Genomic DNA, 22,009 nt, shown 5'->3' on the forward strand with positions numbered 1-22,009 from the left:
AAACCATCGGAAACTGGAGAGAACAGGAGCTAGTTTCACTATGGTCAGCTTCTCGGGGCAGAGGGCCAGGGGAAGGGGAGGATGTAGGAGAAAGATGGTATCTGATGGCAGAAGCACAAAACGCTCAGCACGGCCCTTCCCTAGTCAGCTTTCTAAGGCCTCACTGTCCCACGTGCTGGTTTCTTGCTAGCCCTCAACCTCTTCATGATGGATGCTGCCCCCACAGTCATATCTGCATCAGTGCTGCAATAACTACATCTTAATTTGTCTTCTCACATCTGCCCCTACCGCCTTTAGTCTGTTCTCAGCATAGCCACCATTATTTATGTGGTAAATGTCAAATTGTGTCATTTTTCATTTCAAAATCCTGTAAGACTTCCTGTATTAGATGAGTTAGATTATGCTGCAGTATCAGAAAAAGATACATCACCGAACACTTGCGGTTTTTATTTCCTTTCCAAGCTATATGTCTTGGGTGGGTCATGTGGACTCTGCTCCACACTGTCACTCAAGGTGGTAGGGACTCTGCCTTGACATATCCTACAGTCCTCACTGCGGGAGAGGTCGGAGCTGAGGAAATACATACAGCTGGCTTTAAAAGCTTCCTTTCCCAAAAGGGACTGATGTTCTACTTCCTTTCCTATTTTCTTGGCTAAACGCAGCAGCCTTGCCATGCAACACAATCACCACTGAATTTCTGGGGCAACAAGAAGCATTTATCTGCCATGCATTTGTGGGATGCTGGAAACCACATGGACTGGACTAAGCCACCTTGGGTGATGTACTTTAAATGGCAGGTTCTCCTGGGCCCTTTAACATATTTCTCATTCTCCTCCTAGGTCAATGGGCTAGCTAGGGCATGTTACAGCTGAGATTCAAGAGTACCAGCCACACTGGATATACACATTTCAAATCCTTGTTTGTATCCTATCTGTATCCTGTTGGCCAAAACAAGTCATGTGGCTAAAACAACAGCTAAGCAGTAGAGAATTACCTATCTTGTGGCCAACATGACAACTTAGCAGTGAGGCCATGGCATGGGGGTGGATGTAAAGGATGAGGAATTGGAACAAATAATATAATCTATGATGTCACATGTAACATTAGGTAGGGTGTCGGGTGGAATACAATCCTTCTATGTGCCTGGAAAGATAACAGAAAACATTCGTTGATCTTTAGCAGTCAAAGCCAAAACTCCTATAATGGCCTAAAAGGTTACATGAAATCAATTTCTTACTAACCTTCTAATTTCATTTCCTTTCACTCTACTTGGTTCATACCATTCCAGCACCACACAAGCAAGCTTCTACCTCAGGATACCTGCATTTGCATTGTTTCCTTGGAATAGTCTTTTATTAGGTATTTGCATGGCTTTCTTCCTTGCATCCTTTTGGCCTTTACTTTAGATAACCATCCTATCTAAAATCGACTTTGCTTCTAGTGTTAATCCCTGTTTTCATTTATCTCTAGTCTGTTGTATTTTTCTTCTCACATACTTTATACATGTCACTTGTCTGTTTGTCTATCCTTACTACATGCTACATAAAGATAGGAATTTGATCTGTTTTCACTACCTTCAGCATCTATAATTGCTCCTGGTGCTCAGAGCAGTAGGCATTTCATAACTTTTTGGTTAAATAAATTAATGTCCTGGACGTTGATTCTTCTGTCATCAGGAGCGGACAAAGCTTTATTTCAAGGATGTAAAGATGGTTCAGTAAATGTAACAAACCACAATATAATCAAGGATGAGAATCACATGGTTATTTTAATTGGTGTAGGAAAAGCCTCTGTGGGCTGGGGATTTAGCTCAGTGGCACATCACCTGCCTGGCAAGCACAAGATCGTGAGTTCAATTCCTGGTACTGGAAGAAAAACAAATAGAAAAAGCCTCTGACAAAATTCAATATCCCTTCAGGGGTAAAAGCCCTGAAGAAATGAGGTATTGAAGGATCATTCCCCAACATAGTAAAGTATGTATGATAAACCCACAGCCAACAGTATCTGAATGGAGAAAGCTTAAAGCATTTTCTCTAAAAGTAAGAATGAGGTGAGAATGTCCACTCTCCACTCCTATTCAATATAGTTCTTGAAGTTTTAGCCAGAGCAATTAGGCAAGAGAAAGCAATAAAAGGGACAGGAAAGGAAGCAGTCGAATTAGTCTTGTTTGCAAATAATATAATCCTATATATAGAAGACCCTAAAGATTCCACCAAAAGACTTTTAGAGCTGATAAACAAAGTCAGTAATGTAGCGGGATACAAAACCAATGTTAAAAATTTGTTGACTTTCTGTACATCAATAGTAAGGGGACTGGGAAAGAAATCAGGAAAACAATTGGATTATAATATTTTTTAAAAAAAAATACCTATATTTAGGGATCAATCTAACCAGAAGGTAAAAGACTTTTATAAAGAAAATTTCAAAACACTAAAGAAAAAAATCAAAGAACACACTATCAAATGGAAAGACCTCCAATGTTCATGGATTGGCAGATAATATTGTTGAAATGGCCAAACTACCAAAAACAACCTATAGAGTCAGTGCAATCTGTACCAAAATACCAATGACATTTTTCACAGAACTAGAAAAACTAATACTAAAATTTATATAGAAACACACAGGACCCAGAAACAGCAAAAGCAATCTTAGGCCACATGAGCAAGACTGGCGGCATCATAATGCCCAATTTCAAATTATACTGCAAAGCAACGGTAACAAAAGCAGCACAAGGCGTGTGCATGAGCGCATGCACGCGTACGCGCGCGCACACCACACACACACACACACACACACACACACATTTAACAATGATACAGAATAGAGCACACAGAAACAAACCCACAGGAGTACAGCCAACTAATTTTAGACAAAGGAGCCAAAAATATATGTTGGCGAAAAGAGAACCTTTTAACAAACGCTCCTGTGAAAACTAGATACCCACTTGTAGAAGACTGAAACTAGATCCCTATCACTCATCCTGTACATATATCGATTCAAAGGGATTGAAGAGCTAAGTATAAGTCTTGAAACATTAAAATTATTAAAAGAAAACAGAAGGGAAACAACTGATGCTATAGGCACAGGGAAAGACTTCTTGAATAGGATTCTAATAGCACAAGAAATAATACCAAGAATCAACAAATGGGACTACATCAAATTAAAATGTTTCTGCACAGCAAGGGAAACAATCAAGAGTGAAGAGAAAATCTATAGCATGAGAAAATATCTTTGTCAGGTGCTCTTCTGAGAGGATAGTAATATCTAAAATTCAAAAAACTTAATGCCAAAAAATCAAATACTCAATCAATAAATGTGCAAAATAATTGAATAGATGGCTCTCAAAAGAAGTATAAATGGCCAATAAATGTAGGGAAAAATGTTCAACATCTTTAGTTATAAGGCAAAAGCATATAGAAATTGCACTGAGATACCATCTTACCCGAGTCGTAAGATCTATCACCAAGAATACAAAAAACAATAAATATTAATAATCATGTAGGGAGAAAGGAAGCCTTCTACACTGCTGGAAAGTATGCAAATTGGCTTACCTACTATGGGAATCAATATGGAGGTTTTCCAAAAGACTAAAACAGAATTGTCATTTGATCCTGCTATACTATTCCTTGGTATATACTCAAAGAAATTAATATTAGTATAGCAATGAGATGCCTATATACCTATGGCACAATATACAATAGCGAAAATGTGAAATCAACCTATGTGTCCATCAAAAGATGACTGGATAAAGAAAATGTGGTTATATATACACAGTGGGGTATTATGCAGTCATTAAAAAGAACAAAATTTTATTGGCAGAAAAACTGACATGTTTTGAGATTCCTGTTATGGAATCTAACTGAGGGATTCTGATGCCTTCTGATCCTAATCCAGACTCTTCTGCCTGGGTGGCCCCTCCGCATTAACTTCAAACCAACTCCAGGCAACATCATTTGGCAAAGGAACCTTTACAGAACTAATGGGAAAACCTAAGAGAAAGACAGGACTTTGTAGTAAATATCACCCATTCAAGTCACACAAAGATGAGTTTCCTCCCGAGGGCATATGGCAATGAAGGAAGAATGTTATTGGCATGCAGTCAGTAGAAGCCAAGGATGCTATTAAACGTCGTTCCACTTATAGGACATCCAACTGCAACGAAAAACTATCCAACCCGAAATGTCAATAGAGGAACCATGCTCTGAGGGGAATGTGAAGGCGTGGTCTCAATGGTCTTAGAAGCTCTTTTGGATAATCTGCTTTACTACCTGTGAGCATTTGAAGTATTTTAAGTACCTCTAGTGCAAAATCCAACATAGTTATCATTGGTATATTCTTAAAAAATAGTAGGTTCTCAAAAATACTTGTTGAACCCATTAATGAAAAAGATGTTATATTAAACTACTAAATATATTTCTAAGTGCGATAGTATGTTGCTCATTGTTTTGTCTCACTTCTTTTAGGATCAGATTCAGGCCTGTAATATTCATAATTCTGTGGCTTTGAGTCTGTTCTCGATTTCTATGAGAAGACTAAAGAAAGTCCTATTAGTCCTAGGCCTGTGCAAAGGCTCCTAGAATTCGTTAATAAGCCTACTGGGGAAATGTGTCCTCTTATGGTTACAACAGGAAATGACTAGTTCCTGCAGAACGAAATGTGCTGAGCTTGAAGTATTAGAACTGAGTGAATTATTTTTAGTTTGTTTTTAAATTTATTTTTAGGTAAATAGTTGACTAAAACCTCCCTCCCCCATTTCTACACTTGCTGATCTGGTCTGGGCTTTTCTCCACTGCAGGTTTGGGTGAATGCAAGTTGCATTTCTTAACAGAGCTAATTCGTTTACCATTTCTGTCACAGTTTTATACTACACTCTAGCAACTTCATTTAGCCTCTGTGTGCATGAGAAGAATTGAATCATCGCATAAACCTTCTACTTTTATTTATGTGATAACCAAGATTATATTTAGTGTTCAGAACAGGTTTAGCTGGTCAGGGAAAAAACAATTTATTTCTATTGCTTTTTATTACTATTATTATTATTTTTTACAAAATCATGATTTCAGTGAATTACCAAAGTAATTATTCCTATGAGTTGAAAACAAACTTTACAGGCAACCCACAAATCAATTTTTAAAGCATTTATAAGGTTTTATAAATCTTCAGATTTAGTAAAAGATTGTTAAAGTCTAAGAAAAACCCTGGATCCTCATCTTTCTCCACCCGCTACCACTCTTTGGAGATGTTCTAGACCGTCTCAGTCTCTGACACTACATTTGAACCTTTGCCTCTCAAAAATATCCTGAAACTGTCTGCTTCTAACTTCCTCCAGTTCCGCCTCCCTAGATACAGCCTCCTCTCCCTCCTGAGACTCTAAACATCTCCATTCTACTCTTGCTTCTCTGTAGCAAATTCCCTACACATTGAGAGACCTTGTACCAACTTGTCCCGTTACTTCCTTTCCCTGCTCAGAAATCCCAACACATTCAGAACCCAAACTCCTCCTCACGACCTATAAAACACTCTGGAATTGGTCCTGCCTACTTTTTTTTTTTTTTTTAATCATTTTTCTTACCATTGAGTCTCTTGCTCCTCTACCCGGTCCCTTCTGATGTCCCTCATACCATCCCCGGCTTGTTTCTGTCCAGAGCCTCTGCACTTGCTGTTCCTTTGCCTACTGTGGTCTTCCTCAAGATATTCCCACCCATTATTTCCTGACATCCTTCATGTGTCAATAAAAGGGTTGCATCTTCAGAGAGGCATTCCTTTCACTTTCCAACTTATTTTCCTCTAAGACCTCATCATTGAATGAAACTATGTGTTCATCTTGTATTTCTGTCTTGGTGCAAATTTGTGAACACTGTCGCTCATTCTCTTGCTCATGGTTCCCAATAGCTAGACTCATTCCCACTGCATACCAGACGCTGTTACTCGAAGTTGAATGAAACGTGACGAGAACCTTCAATGTTGACCTCAAGGTTCATGCTTGGATGGTCTGGTGCCTGCGAAGACTTTTTGCAGACGTTCCCTAGTTTTGCCTTCTGCATGATGGTTTATACCGATGAATGTGATTAAGCATGAGAATTATAGAAGCAATATCTGGAGTTTCTACTTGCTGACTTTGAACACTATGTGCTTCACTAACACCATATAATTGCTTTAGAATAAAAGCTTTATCTATACTAATTCATTTCATTTTCATAAAAAGTCACTTAGTATTCAACTATTGCAGAGGTTAAATACACAAACTTCGGAAAAATTCTTGGCACCTCGAGAGCACTCAATAAACAGCACAGTTCTTGCAGTGAATATCCTTATTCATAGATTCTGTATTTGCAAATTTGTCTGCTCAAAATCAATCAGTGCGCTGTGTCTATACAGTCATTCATAAACATGTGCAGAGCACCGAGAAAGCTTGAAACACAGATGTTCCCAGCTGAAATCAAACACTCTTACACAGCACGCACACTGTAAACAGGAGTACTTTTCATGATCTAGTTAGTGATGGGAAATTCACATTCATATTTTAATTTTTGTTGATTGTTTTGCTATTTAAATTGATCTCAACAAGCTCCAAACCCACGCCGAGGTGCTATCCAGCATTGCAAACTACAAGAAGATTGTGCTGTGCCCTATGGTGAGGACACATCTAAGGTTCAAATTAAGTTTATTCAGATGTAAACTGTAGTGGACTATTGGCTGTGACTTCAATGAAAATGAGTCAGCTGTACCTCTGTCTCTCCACTGTTCACTAAACAACTTCTCCAAAAAGCGGTTTTCACTCTATGTCCCTTGCATTTCATCCCATCCCACGTCTTCCCTCCACAAAGGCTCGTTGTCAGACTCACACCTCTACCACAGAACATCCTCGATCAGCTAAATAGAGGGATTTGGCCGGACATCAGTATCAGCGGCAAGGGACTCCCTCAAGCTTCGTACCTACTTTCTGGGTGTTGATGTCATTCTCTCCCTCTGTCTTTGCAGTTTGATTTTCTCTGCAGTTTTTGGTCTACATGGCTAGAGGCATGACTGCCAATAGACACTGATTTTCACATTCTACCGTCCAGTACCAAAGAGACCCTTAATCTTTTCTTAGGTCCATATAGGAGTCAGGTGCTCCTTCCCTAGAAATTAGCTGCAGATGTGTTTGTGTGTGTGTGTGTGTGTGTGTGTGTGTGTGGTACTGCGACATAGTTACTGCAGCTATAACTCTGTGACTGACATAGAGCTGCACTGATTGGTAGTAACCATTAGTCATGTGCTGCTGTTTATGTTTAATTACAAATTTAAATTGAATAGAATATAGAAACTCACTGACCACATACTTCAAGAGCTCAATTGCCACACATAGTGAGTGGTACAGGAATGGACAGCACAGATACACAGCATTTCCACTAACACTAAAACTCACCTGGAGGAGTGTGTCTAGGGAGATAAATTAGTAGCTGTCTCTTACATCTTCTTTGGGATAGCTGATAAAACTGACCCAGTCCCCTTGAGGCAATTTTTTCTCTGGCACTCAGGATCTTTTTATTCTCTTGCCATTGCCCTGTGATCTTTTTCCCCTCCATCTTCAACCTCCCTAGTAATCTTGGAGGTCGTACTTATGGCTTTTTCATAGCTATATGTTTATTCCTAAATTTACATCTCATTGTTAGACTCCTCTTCTGAGCTCCAAACCCACAGACCTAACTGCCTCTTTGATGTCTCTGTATGGATATCGAAGGCAGTTTGGCATTAGTATCTAACAATCCTGTCCCACATTCCTCCCCTTCCCTTTCCTTCATCTCAGTACATGACAGCTCTATCTTCCCAGCTTGCTAAGCCAGATGTCTTCTAAAAATTCTTGACACCATCCTTCACCTTACTCTAATTCATCAGTAACTCTGCTCAAATATTGAAAATGTTATTGTAATAGCACCACATTTTCTCCATTCTAACGTCACTCTTTCTTTCCACGTTCCTCCTGACATGAATTCAACTTTCTCACCCTGTCATAGTCTCATCTTCTCGAGGAATCCCTCCCTGTCCCCTGATCTGGAGTCTACCTTTTACTTCCGCCCTACACTGTGTTTTTGCTTTTTAGAAAGGTAATAGGTTATTTTTGTACTCATACAATATTTACTCTCCCTCCTCTGGATCAATAAGGGCGAAAAGCTCACTGGTCTTATTCTGTGAAGCTACTGTGTCTAGCACAGGGCTGGGCACTTAACCAGCCCTCAGTGACTACGGTACTTACTGAAGTTTCAGTGTACATTTTGTGAGCTTTATGAATTCATCTTTCTTTCCGTCCTCTTTGGCTATGACTGTCCTCCTGGTTGTCCTTATCTTCTCATAGTCGCAGTTATGTCGCTCGAAGGGTGACTCTCAGTCTCTTCTGAGATATGCTCTCAAATTTAGACATCTCCATTCCTGCTTTCCTCATCTTCCCAGGAGAATACTCTGAAATTCCAACTCACATACACCTCTGGTACTTGAAGGAGCCCTATCTGTCACTTACATTCTGCCCTCGAATCTTCCTGTAGTTTGCCATTTTCCAAAATGCAGAATCAGAGAATTGTTCTGCTGGGAGGCTGATGGGACATCTTACCTATCAGGCTTTGTAAAAGAGGAACTATAGGTCCAGAAAGAGGGAGACTTGTCCTTATGCCCAAGGTCTTCTCACTTGCTGTCCAGCCCTTTATTACACTGACAACCTCCGTGGCTTCCTCTCCTAAATGTGAAAGGAAAACTCCTTTGCTAGCCATCCAAGCAGACAGTGACAGGTGCTTACAAAATCTAAGCTACTACCAATTGTTCCACTACAGATTCCTTTTTTTTCCTTTCTGTCACTTTACTTTGGTGTTGTGAACTGAACTTATTTGAATTTATTCTCTCTATTCCTTGTATTCACCTTAGGCATTTTGGGGCATATCTTTGTTCTTCTGTGTACCCACCTAGCATATCTTTCTCTGGCTTTATTTCCTTTTCAGATCTGATTTGTGTTTTGAACCCCAAAGCAGGTCAAATATATAATGGATGTTAACGCATTTGTTGGTGAATAAATGAACTAATACAATATTTTAGTCAGTTTCCTCCACATTGACTATGACTAAATTTCCTTTAGTAGACATCATTAAGGAGCTACTATCATATTCTGAAGTTTGCATCAAAATGAGCAATATTTGAAATGTTTATATGAAGTGTTCCATTGTCAAGAAGCAGTGATTTCTTAAACCAGTTGGCCATTTCACCCTACTTGTTGCTCTCTTAGGAAACTATCCATTCAATTTCCTCAAATGATCCCTACCTCCTATACCTCCCCAAAGTAGGCACCAATCCTGATTTTTCTGAGCTGAACATTGGTAGGTAGAGGCTGGTGAGAAGGGAAAGAAATATGAGAGTCACAGGGAGAAAAGGAAACCCTAGAAAATCTAGAAGTTGGAAAACAAAACATGTGTAATATGACTTCATCCAAAGAATCAAGTTAGGAAACAATCCAGAGATTCTTGTTCTTAAAGGAGACTTTATACTGCAGGTATTACTTAAAATGTATATTAAATCCAAGAATGATTTCAACATTTGGTTTCTGGATACAAAATCTGGCCAACAGTAGCCAACATTTTAAAACAATTGGACAGCCAAATGATTTTGCAAGAAAAGGAGAATTTCTGGGACATAAGTTGTTATGTTGAAAATATTAACCTTCGTGACAGACATAGCTGCACTCTCTCCTACTGTGAGCTGTTAAATAATTTATAGTTATCACTATAGAAGTGAAATTAAAAAATAGAAATTAATTTTCAGAATTTGGAACTATAACTGGACCAGCAAGAAAAAGCCTTATATTAAGCAGTTACTTATATCTATTGATGTCAACTGTTTTATTTAAGCTGTCCCAAAGTGCTATGATAAGCTTGGAGGCCTGTGTAGTCTTTAACTTGATCTTTAAAAACAACAGAATTTGAGTAAATGTCAATAAAATTATTGAAAGATAAATATTCTTTCTTGTAGCATATTTGATCTGGACTGTCAATAAACAAAAATGTATTTCCTAGGATAACAGGCATGAATACTAATCTATGAATTTTAATTTAATGTTTTACCAGAGAACCCGAGGAGAAAATAAAACTATTTTGGACATCTGTTGAATTATACTTAGAGTAAAACTGGACACATTCACAGTTCAGGAAATGAAATAAAATTCTTAATGTACGTACATTAAAATGCTGTTTACCTACTGTTATGATTTTTCACATAAAAGCCCAATCTGAATTAACTCTGATGCACAGAATTGTTTGATCCTGTTCCTGCCCCTTCCTCACACTGACTAACAGGCTTACTCGTACTTTGATGCTAAAATCAATTTTTACCAGGGAATACATATATTTATACTCACATAGTGCAAACAACCTAAAGCCACTGAAGTTGCAGTTTACCTCAATATTCTGCAGCTGTTACCCTGTCTCCCACACTATGTTAATAAAGACTAAGTGAAAAGCAAAGGCAAAATTCTTGCAATTGGAAGAGCTCTCTTTCAGTTCTGTGCTCTTTCAGACATCATGTACCAAATGCTACAGAAGTGTAGCTGCTAACTTGTCTCCCTTAGCTGGCATTCCTGACCCATCAGCTGAGGTGCAGACCTGGAGGAGGCAATGGAGAGGGGGGAAAGAGGGAAGATGTAGCTGTAATGTTGAAGATTTCAGGCCCCTGCAAAAGAGGATAAGAGCTCTCCTAGGTAGGCAGAATCAGAGGAGAAGGTAATTCATGAGAAAGCCTGGGGGGGAGTCGACAACAGCAGCAGCAAGACAATAAAACCCAAGTTGCTCTCACTCCATGGCTTCAAGACAGGGACACAGTAGCAGCTTGTCACCCAGGAGCAGGTGTTCATTCTTTCAGCCATTACAAAAAGGAACCCTCAGAAGTCGCCCAATCTTGTCACTGTGAACAGTTACATGCATTTGTGAAAGTATGTGTGTAACTGTGTATACTTTCTAAAACTGCAAGTTAGTACTAAATAATGGACTAGCTTTGTTCAAAAGCAATATTTATTTTCCACGAAGAGGCATATTACAATTGCTATAGAAAATGGTATGGGAAGAAAAAGCTATATGTTACCAATACAACAAAAACGTATAAAAACTCTACTTATGGAAGTGTTCTGCCCTTTAAGAACATATTGAATGAAAGGCATCATTACAGGTGAGTGAACTATACAGAAATGTGGATTTATTAGGGTTTGTTTTGAACTGTAATTTGTACAGTGAGGTTTTTCTTTCTTTGATGGCGGTGAAACTGATTTATTGGCTAATGTTGGAAGTATGAGAGATAACAGATAACCAAGAGAGAAGTTTTAATAAAACATTCAGGGAAGAAAACAAAAAGTGAGTGAATATGTCTGTTTACATTTCAGCTAATAGATACAAAGTGTAGATAAGGTTTTAAATGAAAACCATCCTGGTTATTGGAGTTTGGAAGATCTATTGAAAATTGAGTAGAACACTCTAATTTTTCATACTTACAGCTACTACATGAGCTGCAAAAGCTAGATTGAGTGATATAATACACAGTTTTGTTTTGGTACAGGAAGCCAATATTTTCACAGGAAATTTGCAAGTAGTCATGAAAGGGAAGAGTGGTTCCTGATTACTAGTATCTTCCTGGGCTCTTTCTGATTGTGCTGTAGGATCTGGGGGGAACAGGACAATAGAATGTTTAATTTTACCACTCAGTCCCTGAGTAAAAATACTGGATAATCTTAAGGAAATTTCTTTTTTCTTTTTGAGACAGGTCCCACTATGCAGTTCAGGCTGGCTGTGAGCTCACTTTGTAGCCCAGGCTGCCCTTGAACTCACAACAATCCTCCTGCCTCAGCCTCCTGAGTGCTGGGATTACAGGGGTACGCCACCACGCCGGGCATCTTAGGGAAGTTTTAGAAGGTGTATCACCAGTAAGTGTACATCTTCCAGCTCAAAGTACGAAGAAGAAATAAGTCACCTAAGGAAAGCTGAGAACTTGGATTTGAGTTGAGAACTTTGATCTGAGACCATCCTGCTCAGAAAGCCAGGTGTACATAGGCCATTCCTAAGACACCATTCATCTTCACCCGCGCTGTCACATAGAAATCAGCTCTCCTTTTCACTTCTAAGGCAGGAGGGAAGGTGAAGCTCCTGTGAGCAGTCCTGAGCTATCCTGACTTGGGTGTTCCCTCTTACATGTCTGGCTTCAGAGCACGATGAATCCCTTCCCACTGCTGGAGTCAGTCTCTTTAAAAGAGACTTGAAGGAGCCAGGGAGGAAAATTTACTTTGAATACCAACAGCCAAGGCAGGACAGTCTTCTAGTGGGAGATCAGGCTCAGTTTGGGGCCCACAATTCACAGTGGGCTCCTCAGAATATGTTTCACAGATTTGGAAAAAATGGGAAACCCAGATGCAGTTTCACCTGGCTCAGGAACACGAACTAAGGATGGTGAGAAAGTATATGATTAAGGACTTACATCAACCAACACTGGTGGTTTTATTAATGTAAAATGCTCTTAGGCTATAAATAATCTATGGTGGCCTGCCAAATTTAAAATGTCATTGTGTGTGTGTGTGTGTGTGTGTATATATATATATAGAAGAGACAGGAACACAAAGGACAAAATACATAAAATTATTGAAGCAGTTTGCAGAATTCAAATCTTTTACTCAATATGGGTTCTACCAAGTTTTCCATGTAATTTCCAGTTACATCTCTATTTCAATGCTTCCTTTTCTGACTTTCAACTTCCCAAATCTTTCAAAGAGCACCATTTTAAGAGGGTCACACACACTTCCCATGCCATTCCTGAAAAGATTTGCTTTTGTGGAGGAGTTTTTGGAAAGAAAAACAAAAACAAGAAGTTCTACTACAACTTATCTTGAAGGATTTTTATAATCTTGCTAAATTTTTTTTTTGAGATAGGTATTAAATGAAGTAGAACACTACAGCAAAATGGATAAAAAGACAACTTACTGACCTAATTTCTAAAGCTCTCATATTATTTTGGTCTGGTTGGGGGACAAGAAACCATGGTCCACCTTGGTGAGTGTGTAGTGCAGCTCATGGGAAAAATGGCTAGGTATTTAGCTTTTTCTCAGAAACCATATTTTTTCTATGCTACAATTAAGGCCTATACATAAGTAAAGCTCATCTTTTGGTTTTTCATGTACAAAGTGGTTTCTCTCGGAGAGTAATATTCAAAATGGTTTGTGATTCAACATTTAAAAATAAATTCCTCTTTTGAATTTCCTAAAGACATATTTCATACATTTGATACATTCTTTATTTTGACAAAATATTAAGGGTCTAAATAATTCAGCCATTTGTGAGCTCTGGCATACCTGGTTATATATGCTGAATAAACCCTTTCATGTATTTACACATAGACATGGATATGGGTGTACCTGTGTGTATACACGTATATCCTCATATACTGTTATTAAATGCAATCGTATATTCTTGGATACAGAAGTTGATGAGGCCCCTCTCTGTGTGCCCCAGCACTGACAAAGCTGGGATGGACTGGCTCGCATTCACTGCACTGCATGTGAGTGTGGAGTAGCTCAGTCTCTGGGCAGCAAGGGTCCCTTACTACATCCTTCTTAAATGGAAGTTTCTCTCATGCTTAATGTACGTATGCTCATACTCTCTTATCGAGGTGGTCTCGAACCACAGATACAATCGCAACGTTCGTGGTGATCCAGCTGGATGTCAACAAGGGCCATGTTCTTCGCTTTGCCTCTCTTTTTGAAGCGGCCAGGCTCAAACTTTAACACCTAAAAGAAGAAGCATAGCTCCGGTTAGTAAACTCTTAGCCCTTAATTCACCTGCATGTCACTTATTCCCTTTATGGTAACTGGTTCCTCATCCTTTGAACATCCAACAAAAGCTATGGGCTTGCTATTAGAATGTGTATGCATAAAAGTATTTTTATAATCACCGACTCCCCAAAGGGCAGAATTTCACTAGTCCCAGAGCGCTGTCCCTGTACCACCTACCTGTAAATCCAGGGTAACCTCAGGGATCCTAGCAGATTCTCAGTATTCTAAGGGCCTGATCTGTGGGAAGTCGTATCCCAAATATATCATTACTCTTCTGACCAAAGCATGTGCTACAGATGAATATAACACTGAGCATATTATTGCCACAGACAGGACAATGAACAAGGTATGAGCATGATATGCTAGTATGAGTAAATGTAAATTTTTCCCTGAGGTTGTAGGTGGGACATCAGTGATAATATGTTCATAGTCTCACAATATTTGTGAAGACATAATGCCTTTTATAACTTAAAACAGGTCAGGTTCCACTAAAATCTTTGTGCATTAATACCTATGCATCAATGCAGCATGGTTTTAATTAGTAAGTATATCCCAAATTTTTAAAATTATTTTAAAGAGAAAGAAAAAATACAGAATTTCAAAGCAAGATAATAGGATATTAACAATGGTTAATACATTGTGTATTGTTAATTCAAAATAGTTGCTCAATTTACAAAATATAAGCATGAAAAATTGATCAAACTATATTTTCAATGAACTAAAAGAAATTAGTAGTACAATTATCTTAACCATCTTGTATGCATATATATATATATTTTTCTTTTCTTTCTTTTCTCCTTTCAACCCATCCCAGTTGTTCTTTCCTTTTGAGCAGCTTCTTTCCCTTTACATTATGTATTGTAGATTTTGGATTTTATCTACCCTTTCAGTTTCTTATTCTAGGGAGACAATATGAAGTTTACACATGTGGGTCTGATTTATTTCACTTATGAATATGGTCTCTAGTTGCATCCATTTACCTATAAATGCCTCAAATTTATCCTTCTTTATAGCTGAGTAGTACTCACCTTTTTGATCCATTTCTCAGTTGATAGGCATTTGGGCTGTTTCCAAGATTTATCTATTACAAATTGTGCTGCTATAAACGTGAATCCAAAATTTTTTAAGTTAATAAATTTAAACATAATATGCTAAATTAGTAGTTTAAATAGAAATTAACGCTTCTTAGCTGTGGCCTTCAAAGAGTCAACAATATCTCAAGGATAAATGCTTGATAAAGTTATATACTTGCTTTCATATACAATTGTTTAAATCTTTCATGTCTTTAGGTTCCTATAGGTCTTTTTTCTTTATTTTGTTCTATTTTCCTGAAAGACCCTAAACTCCCTCATGGCAACTCCAAAATATTATGCAGCACTTTAAGTTTCCATACATTTTGCACAGGTATTATAATTTTGCTCTAAGAAAAATCTTGGCTGTCACATAGTGAAGAAGGTATCATTATACCCAGTTTATAGATTGGACACTAGAGGTTCTAAAGGAGGTGAAGTAGCTTGTCCAGGGTCTTCCACTGGCTTGGATCTGGGGCCAGGGCTTGGTCCCTCGACTCTGCGCCTACAATTTGCTTTTGTGTCTTATGGGTGTGTCTGACTGTGAAGAGCAGTGGGAATCTGTTATGTTTACTGTGCTATAATTTAGTCCTAGCTAATGTTCAAAGGTAGGACTATCTTGCTGTGAGGTCTGCCGTTTTTGATGACATGCCCACAGTTCCTTACTATGGTTTGTACTCTCAGCCAATGTCTCACCCTTACAATAAATGAAGTCTTAAGCAAACCAATATCATCTACTAGAAAAAACATGCCCAGGTCCTTTGCACTCATGTATGCTAGTCTCACATTCTGTTAGCTTCTAGCCATGCACTTCCATGGGAGTTCCAGGACGGCAGAGAATAAATCACTGCATCTTTTCACTGTTGACTCAAGGGATGTGAAGTTTGACTCAAAAAATTGTGAGTATGAAATTGAGACAGTGAAATGGAACACCTAAGAGAGCTCATGAGGGGGACACACAGACCCCAAAGTGTTTATTATTGGTAGAGTTAGTCCAGATGCCAGTTTTTATAGCTAATTATATTTTTAGCATTCATCTTCCGCAATTTCATGGCACTTAAAACGTGTATCGTACATTTCCATGGGGCCCATTAAGTGTTTTCTCTACTGATTGGATTATAAGAGCTTGAAGGGCAGGAGCAGTCAAATCTGAGGGCCTACTAGATGACGGGCACTGCTGCGAGAGACTGTAAACATTAAATTACTTGGACTTCACTGCACTGTGGGAAAAACGCTTTGTAATTTAGTTCACAGATCAGGGGAGAGTTTAAATTACTTGCATAAGATCCTGGATTTGACACCACAGAGCCTCGGTCGTGCCCTTCCTCCTGTAATCTGGTTTGTGCTTCTCAGCAGCGCAGTAGCGGCTCAAGAAAGTGCATCTGAGCAAACAAGATGTGCCATACTAGCAAGGACAGACACAAGGAAAGTTTCAAGCTCGTTCTGTTACCTCTTTGTGAGTCTCTGTCTCAAGCTTCAACAAACACAAGAGGCAAAACAAAAGTGAAAAGGAGGGCTGGGGATTGAGCTCAGTGGTACAGAGCCTGCCTGGCAAGTGTGAGGTCATGAGTTCAATTCCTGGTACTGGAAAAAAACTTAAAAAAAAAAAAAAATGAAAAGGAAATAAGGGTGAGACAAAAGAAAATGTCCCGTGTTTCACATAAGTTTTAATCCTCTCATAATTTTGAAACAAAATTGAAAGTTCTGAGAGCAGAGTTACAGTAACATCTGCCCTTTTCTTCTTCCATATTTTCTCCTTCTGGATAGCTATAGAAAATAAAAGATGTTATTTCTCAAAGAAAAAATATGTGACCAAACCAACGGCTAAAGAATGTATTATATTTGGGGTATTAAATAGTCCTATTTGTGACTAATATAAAGACCCTATGTTTCCATATTTGGTAAGAGTGGTTTGGAAGGGGATTGGAGCCCGGTAGTTCTGCCAGGAATTTCTCCGTATGTTAGTCCCTGTCACCCAAGACTGTCTACGTGAGGTAGCTTTGGGGCTGGGAGCGTAGGGAGGGAAATAACTGCAAAGAAGCGGAGCATGTGATAAATATTCCTTGTTTGAAGAAGATCATTATCAAGGCCTAATAATTTGTGATGACAGATACCTGTAAAATCAGCGCCGTCTTAATTCGCTTTCTCACTTGACAGCAAACAAAAGTGAGTGCTTTAGGATAAGAGCAAAAGCCCAGGCAGGTTTTCTAGCTGGTCTTCTGAGTGTTCAGGGATTTTCCCTGTGCTTTATAAGAAGCAACACAAGCGCAGTATATGTGTGTTTTGCTGATAAGAAGAGAAAAATGAATTGGCAGACACTTTCCCCAGACAAGACAGGAAGGCACTGTTTGAACAGAGCAGAAATTGGACTGCTTTACCAGCTGATCACAGTGCTGATGTTCAAAGCCTTCGGAGCATGTAATAGTCTTAGGTTCAGGTACACAGCCCTGGAAGCAGGAAAAAGCAAAGCTGATTTGAGGGAGCAAGGAAAGTTAAAAGCAAAATGAAAAGCTTTTATCAGAGAAAGCAAACTGGCGGGTTATAGTTTATCTGGTCACCTTTGAAGGGAAGGAAGCACTGAATTAATTATAGCAGCTGGAGGAAACTTGCTAATAGGGACCATCACAAAATGCTGTACTTCCAACCTCTGATCCACAGCTGCAAGCACACACGGAAATAAAAATCCACCGAGGAGTAACCAGGCATTTCTTAGCACGATGAGTGAAAACACAAATCTTGTCTCTCCTCTCCATCCCTAGAAATCCATGTGAAGCCAGGAAAAGTTGACATTCATTAAATGAAAGGGACTGAGGCAGTTAGTGGCTTTTATACCAATATACAAAATCAGAGATGCTCAGTTTTGCAAATTACCGCATCATGAAAGATATTTAACTACAGTTACTTGCCTTGTTGCCAATAAAGCACTGAGTGAATCATTGCCATAAAGCTGTTATACTAATAAAACAATACCAGGGAGATAGTTATCTGCTGAGTCGGGATCTTGCTTCTTGGGAATATAAAAAAAAGGTTGTTAAGGCCTTGTAACAGTTGCTAAATTAATGGCCGCCACAGGAACACAAGTACATATTTCAGGACACAATCGCATTGTGTAAACCTGAATCGTTGAGTTTATTTAAGATTCTACCCAACTTCTAAAGCATGCAGTATTCAGTGTACACACAGTTTCTTAAGGAAAATAGTTTCCAATTTTTGCCTGTATTTTAATTTCTTTTGTGTGTAAAGACCATGAAAACTGTACCTAGAATCAAGATTTTTAGAAGATGATAGTAAGCTATGCTGAAATTTAAGGTACTAAAGAGAATTATTTGGGTCACGTTTCCTACCTGGGTCACTACTCAACCTGCCAGCAAGAGTCACAGTGGAGACTGACGGTTGTAACGGAAGGACTGCTATCAACTCCTGACACAGTTCCCAAGGAAGGGCATAAGTGACAAACAGTTCAGTAATGTTATGCTGAGAGCTTTGACGGTAACAAAAGGCTGGGTTTCAGTGGAGGTTTTTAAACCCTCGTGGACTCTGAAAATGCAGTCTTGACATCCGGGGGTTTTCTAAGAGCACGCTGGGGGTGACTATGGGGATTGAGCTGAATACGTGTTCAGCTGCAGTCCTATATTCACAGAATGAAGCCGCGGAAGAATTTCGGCAGCATTTTAGAGGGTGGGTGACTACGTATCCAGCCTACTCATTGCAGAAAGCATAATGGAAGCCTGGCTGGGAACCTAATTCCAGAACATGGGATTAGCCTTAGCGATCATTCATGGCACAGGTGGACCTTGTCTGCCGGGGGAATATCTTGCTCCCTAGCAGGTTTGCTAAACTGTAGCAAGAAGGTCTGATGGGAAGCTGTGCGGAGAAGGAAAGGATAAGCAGTACTCAGACAGAGAGTCGTTTCACCTGACAAAGTGAGTCAGCAGTGCTGAAAGGTAGTCAGAGCTCAGGGAGCCGAAGCATGAGTTCAAATAATTCTACCCACACCTGTCCTGGACTTTACAGTATTTGGATGCTATCATTTAGCTCGTGTCCCCATGTGGCAAGAAGCAGCGTTTTCACTGCCACTGTAATGATGAGTGAATTAACTTTTTATAAGCAGTCTGTAAACATTAACTGTGCTAGATATCTTTATTCTTTTGCATTTACCCTGCACTTTAATCACCAATCTGTTTATATCCCTTACACCATTTCAGGGAGATGAGCTCTGGAGTGGAGGATTGAGTGCAACAGTTAATGGGCGTCAGGTAGTTTCAGATCTACCCAGAAAGTTCAAATTGCAGCTTATTGTGGGTGTTATCTGAGGAATGCTGTGGGCGGCGGGTGGGGGCTAGGGCTGCCCTCAGCTGTCTCCCCCCACGTGGAGGACCTTGAACCAAAATCTTCTCTTTCAGCCCTGTGACTTTCCTGCTCGGTCACTCTGGCTCTCAACAGGAAAACACAGGAAAGGCCTGCCTGACTCACGGACGTCCTCAAAGGTGAGAAGCAGGAAGGCGCTCTAGAAGCTCTGGAAAGACTGTTGCTAGAAAAACAGTAGGAAAAAATATTTTTGACTTTTGTTATGGTTGGTTATGATCTTGACCCAAAACCTCAGTGCTACTTGCCAGAAAATAGATATTACCTGAATAAAATCTATTTTCTCTTTGGTCTCACTTTGTAATGTTATGTAAATTTGTTTCAACAACAGACGTTTCAGCAGCATAAATCTTACAAATACTATTCCTTTATCTCAAGTCTGCAGCTCAGACATCTTAGCATGATGTTGCTGAGTAACTTTCCTTTCATATCTTCCTTACTGAGGATTGGTTCTTTTGACTTGATTTCAGCCCTGCGATTAATTACTACACACTGTATTATTTTAACTTTATGTTTCACATATAAATGCTAACCTATGCCTCCTGGCTTTTAACTTAATAAAACACAAAGTTTTTACATAAGAAAAACACTAAACTAAAAGGAATTCTCTAACATAATTTCTTGCATTTTATCCAGAGATAAGAATGAAACTAGGTGCAGGAAATGTGTCAGACAGAAGGTCTCCCAGGCTTGTGCTGAGCAGTATAGTAGCCACTGGGCTATGTATGGCTATTTATATTTCAATCAGCTAAGACTAAACACAGTTTAAAAATTCATTTCCTCATTGTGCTATGCTTGATGGACATATACTGCTAGTGAGCGTCATGTGGGAGCAGGCAGATATGGGATATTCCCTCCAGCACAGGAAGTTCCTTCCGACAGTGCAGGTGGGGAAGTCAGCATCATGACAAAAGCATGAAAGGAAGGCCAGAAAACAATCTTCTGTCTTTCTCTGCTGTTTCCTCATTTTTTTGACTGAAGATATGTAGCCTAGGGACTGAATGATGAAAAACAGAAAGTATTAATGTAAAATTCACCATATTTTTAGGGACTCTCCTTTTCCTGTTCACTATGCATTATTTGGGGAAGAAATGAATTTAAATAATAGTATTTTCTAATTTTCTATATGGTATGCTTTATAGAACTCTCTATTAGAAAGAAATCAGTACCAAAAGTATCTTTCAACATGGCAGAAGCCATTTTAAAAGTTACTTTCACCCTCCCCTCACTCTTCTATGTGACAAAACTTTGGAAGGATTTTCTAATTTTACCCGAGGGAGGATAAAAGGCCTGCATGTGACATGTGCCCACTCTCTACCAAAAGGAAAGAAATATTATCTTTGAGGATAAAGGAACAACAGAGAAGACTCTTACTTATTATCTTTAGATCATATACTTCACTCCACCTTAGTTCTCCACAACTACCCACAAATCAGGAAACCAAAAAGATTTGGGATGAACCATTTTGGGGGGGCTTCCTTAGGAAGGTATCATATAGAACTTAATGAAGGTACCATATAGAACTTAAAAATTTTTGTTTTTTCTCTTATTCATCTGTTTATTGCTACATTGGCCTCATCATGAGCCCAGAAGAAGTAGAAGGAAAGGTGTACCTATACATGCCAATAGGCATAGAACAATTGCTAGGGAAGAGGAACAATACCCGACAGGGAACTTACAAACTTTTAGGTACAGGAACTAATACTCCCTTGCAGTGGAAAGTTAACTCTCTATAGGAGATTGAGCAGGCACTTCATTAGAAGCTTTCTAATTTTTTCCGATTTTAATTCCTTAGCGTTGAACAATGAAAAATGCAGAGTGGATCACGAGCGCTTGCTATGTGACAAGTTCTCGTTATTCCCGTAAGGATGTCATCTCTCATAGAAACTCATTTCACATCTCGTCAGTTGCAACCATGAGCTAGGGAAACTGCTTTTTCATTTCTTGGAGGCAAGAATATAAAAAGAGAACTAATAGCATAAAGGACTAGCGTTTTCCCTAATGAGACTAAGCTCAAGCAACCCGTGTTTCTGAAAACGGAACAAGCCTTTTGCTATTTTCCAGCGGGCACTTGACAGTGATAATGGTGACACACTTCAGGGGTATTTTCGGAGCCTGGGGGAAACATGACAGGAGTGTGCGTTCCGGGTATGCAGCTACTGACTGGGTGATTGATGCTGTTTTCTCCTTTTGTCCAGCACTTGGCAGAGTGATTTTGTATAGAGCTGTGCAGAGCCCTAGAAATAAAAATATTATGACACATTTTCAAAGGATGCTCGGGAGTGACCTTTCAAAAGGGTGCCAGTGGTTTGGATCACTCATGACTGAACAAAGAGATGAAAGGTTTTCCTCTCTGGATATTAATTGTGAACAGAAACTTATGTGTAATGTTTATTGTATACAGAGATAAGAAAGGATCTAAGAAAAAGAGAGTAGTCAGGCCCTTCAGATTTCTGCAGAGGAAAGGGCCTGGGAGGCAAGAGTTTTTTGGTGTGCAATCAACTCTGCTGTTTCCAAGACACAGAACTGTAAAATTCAAGCTGAAACTTCTGTCTAAGCACAGGGTCAAGATAAAAATAAAGAACTCTACAAATACATCAAAGGCTTCAGCTTGAATGTTCTTCCTCAAGTTATTATTAGGTAGAGATCCTAAATTATTTTAAGTCTAACTTGATTACTGCATTCTGGATTTATCCTTGGCTTCTGACAAACATGACCAAATTCAGATTTTTAAATGTGAAGGACAACATCC

At 39.1% G+C, this 22,009-nt stretch overlaps 1 protein-coding gene across 4 annotated transcripts in view; it reads right to left on the reverse strand.

The window, feature by feature from the left end:
* Nucleotides 1–12,644: 12,644 nt before the first annotated feature.
* Nucleotides 12,645–22,009, reverse strand: part of Pdgfd (platelet derived growth factor D) — a 224,359-nt gene continuing 214,994 nt past the window's right edge. For all 4 annotated transcript variants that reach the window (XM_005377999.2, XM_013511231.1, XM_005377998.2 and 1 more), the window contains one exon: nucleotides 12,645–13,777. In XM_005377999.2, the coding sequence (XP_005378056.1) occupies nucleotides 13,652–13,777 (126 nt within the window). In that variant the 3' untranslated portion in view covers nucleotides 12,645–13,651. The remainder of the gene's footprint in view (nucleotides 13,778–22,009) is intronic.

Source organism: Chinchilla lanigera, unplaced genomic scaffold (genome assembly GCF_000276665.1).
Source record: "Chinchilla lanigera isolate Chin_1 unplaced genomic scaffold, ChiLan1.0 scaffold00011, whole genome shotgun sequence".
NCBI lineage: Eukaryota > Metazoa > Chordata > Mammalia > Rodentia > Chinchillidae > Chinchilla > Chinchilla lanigera.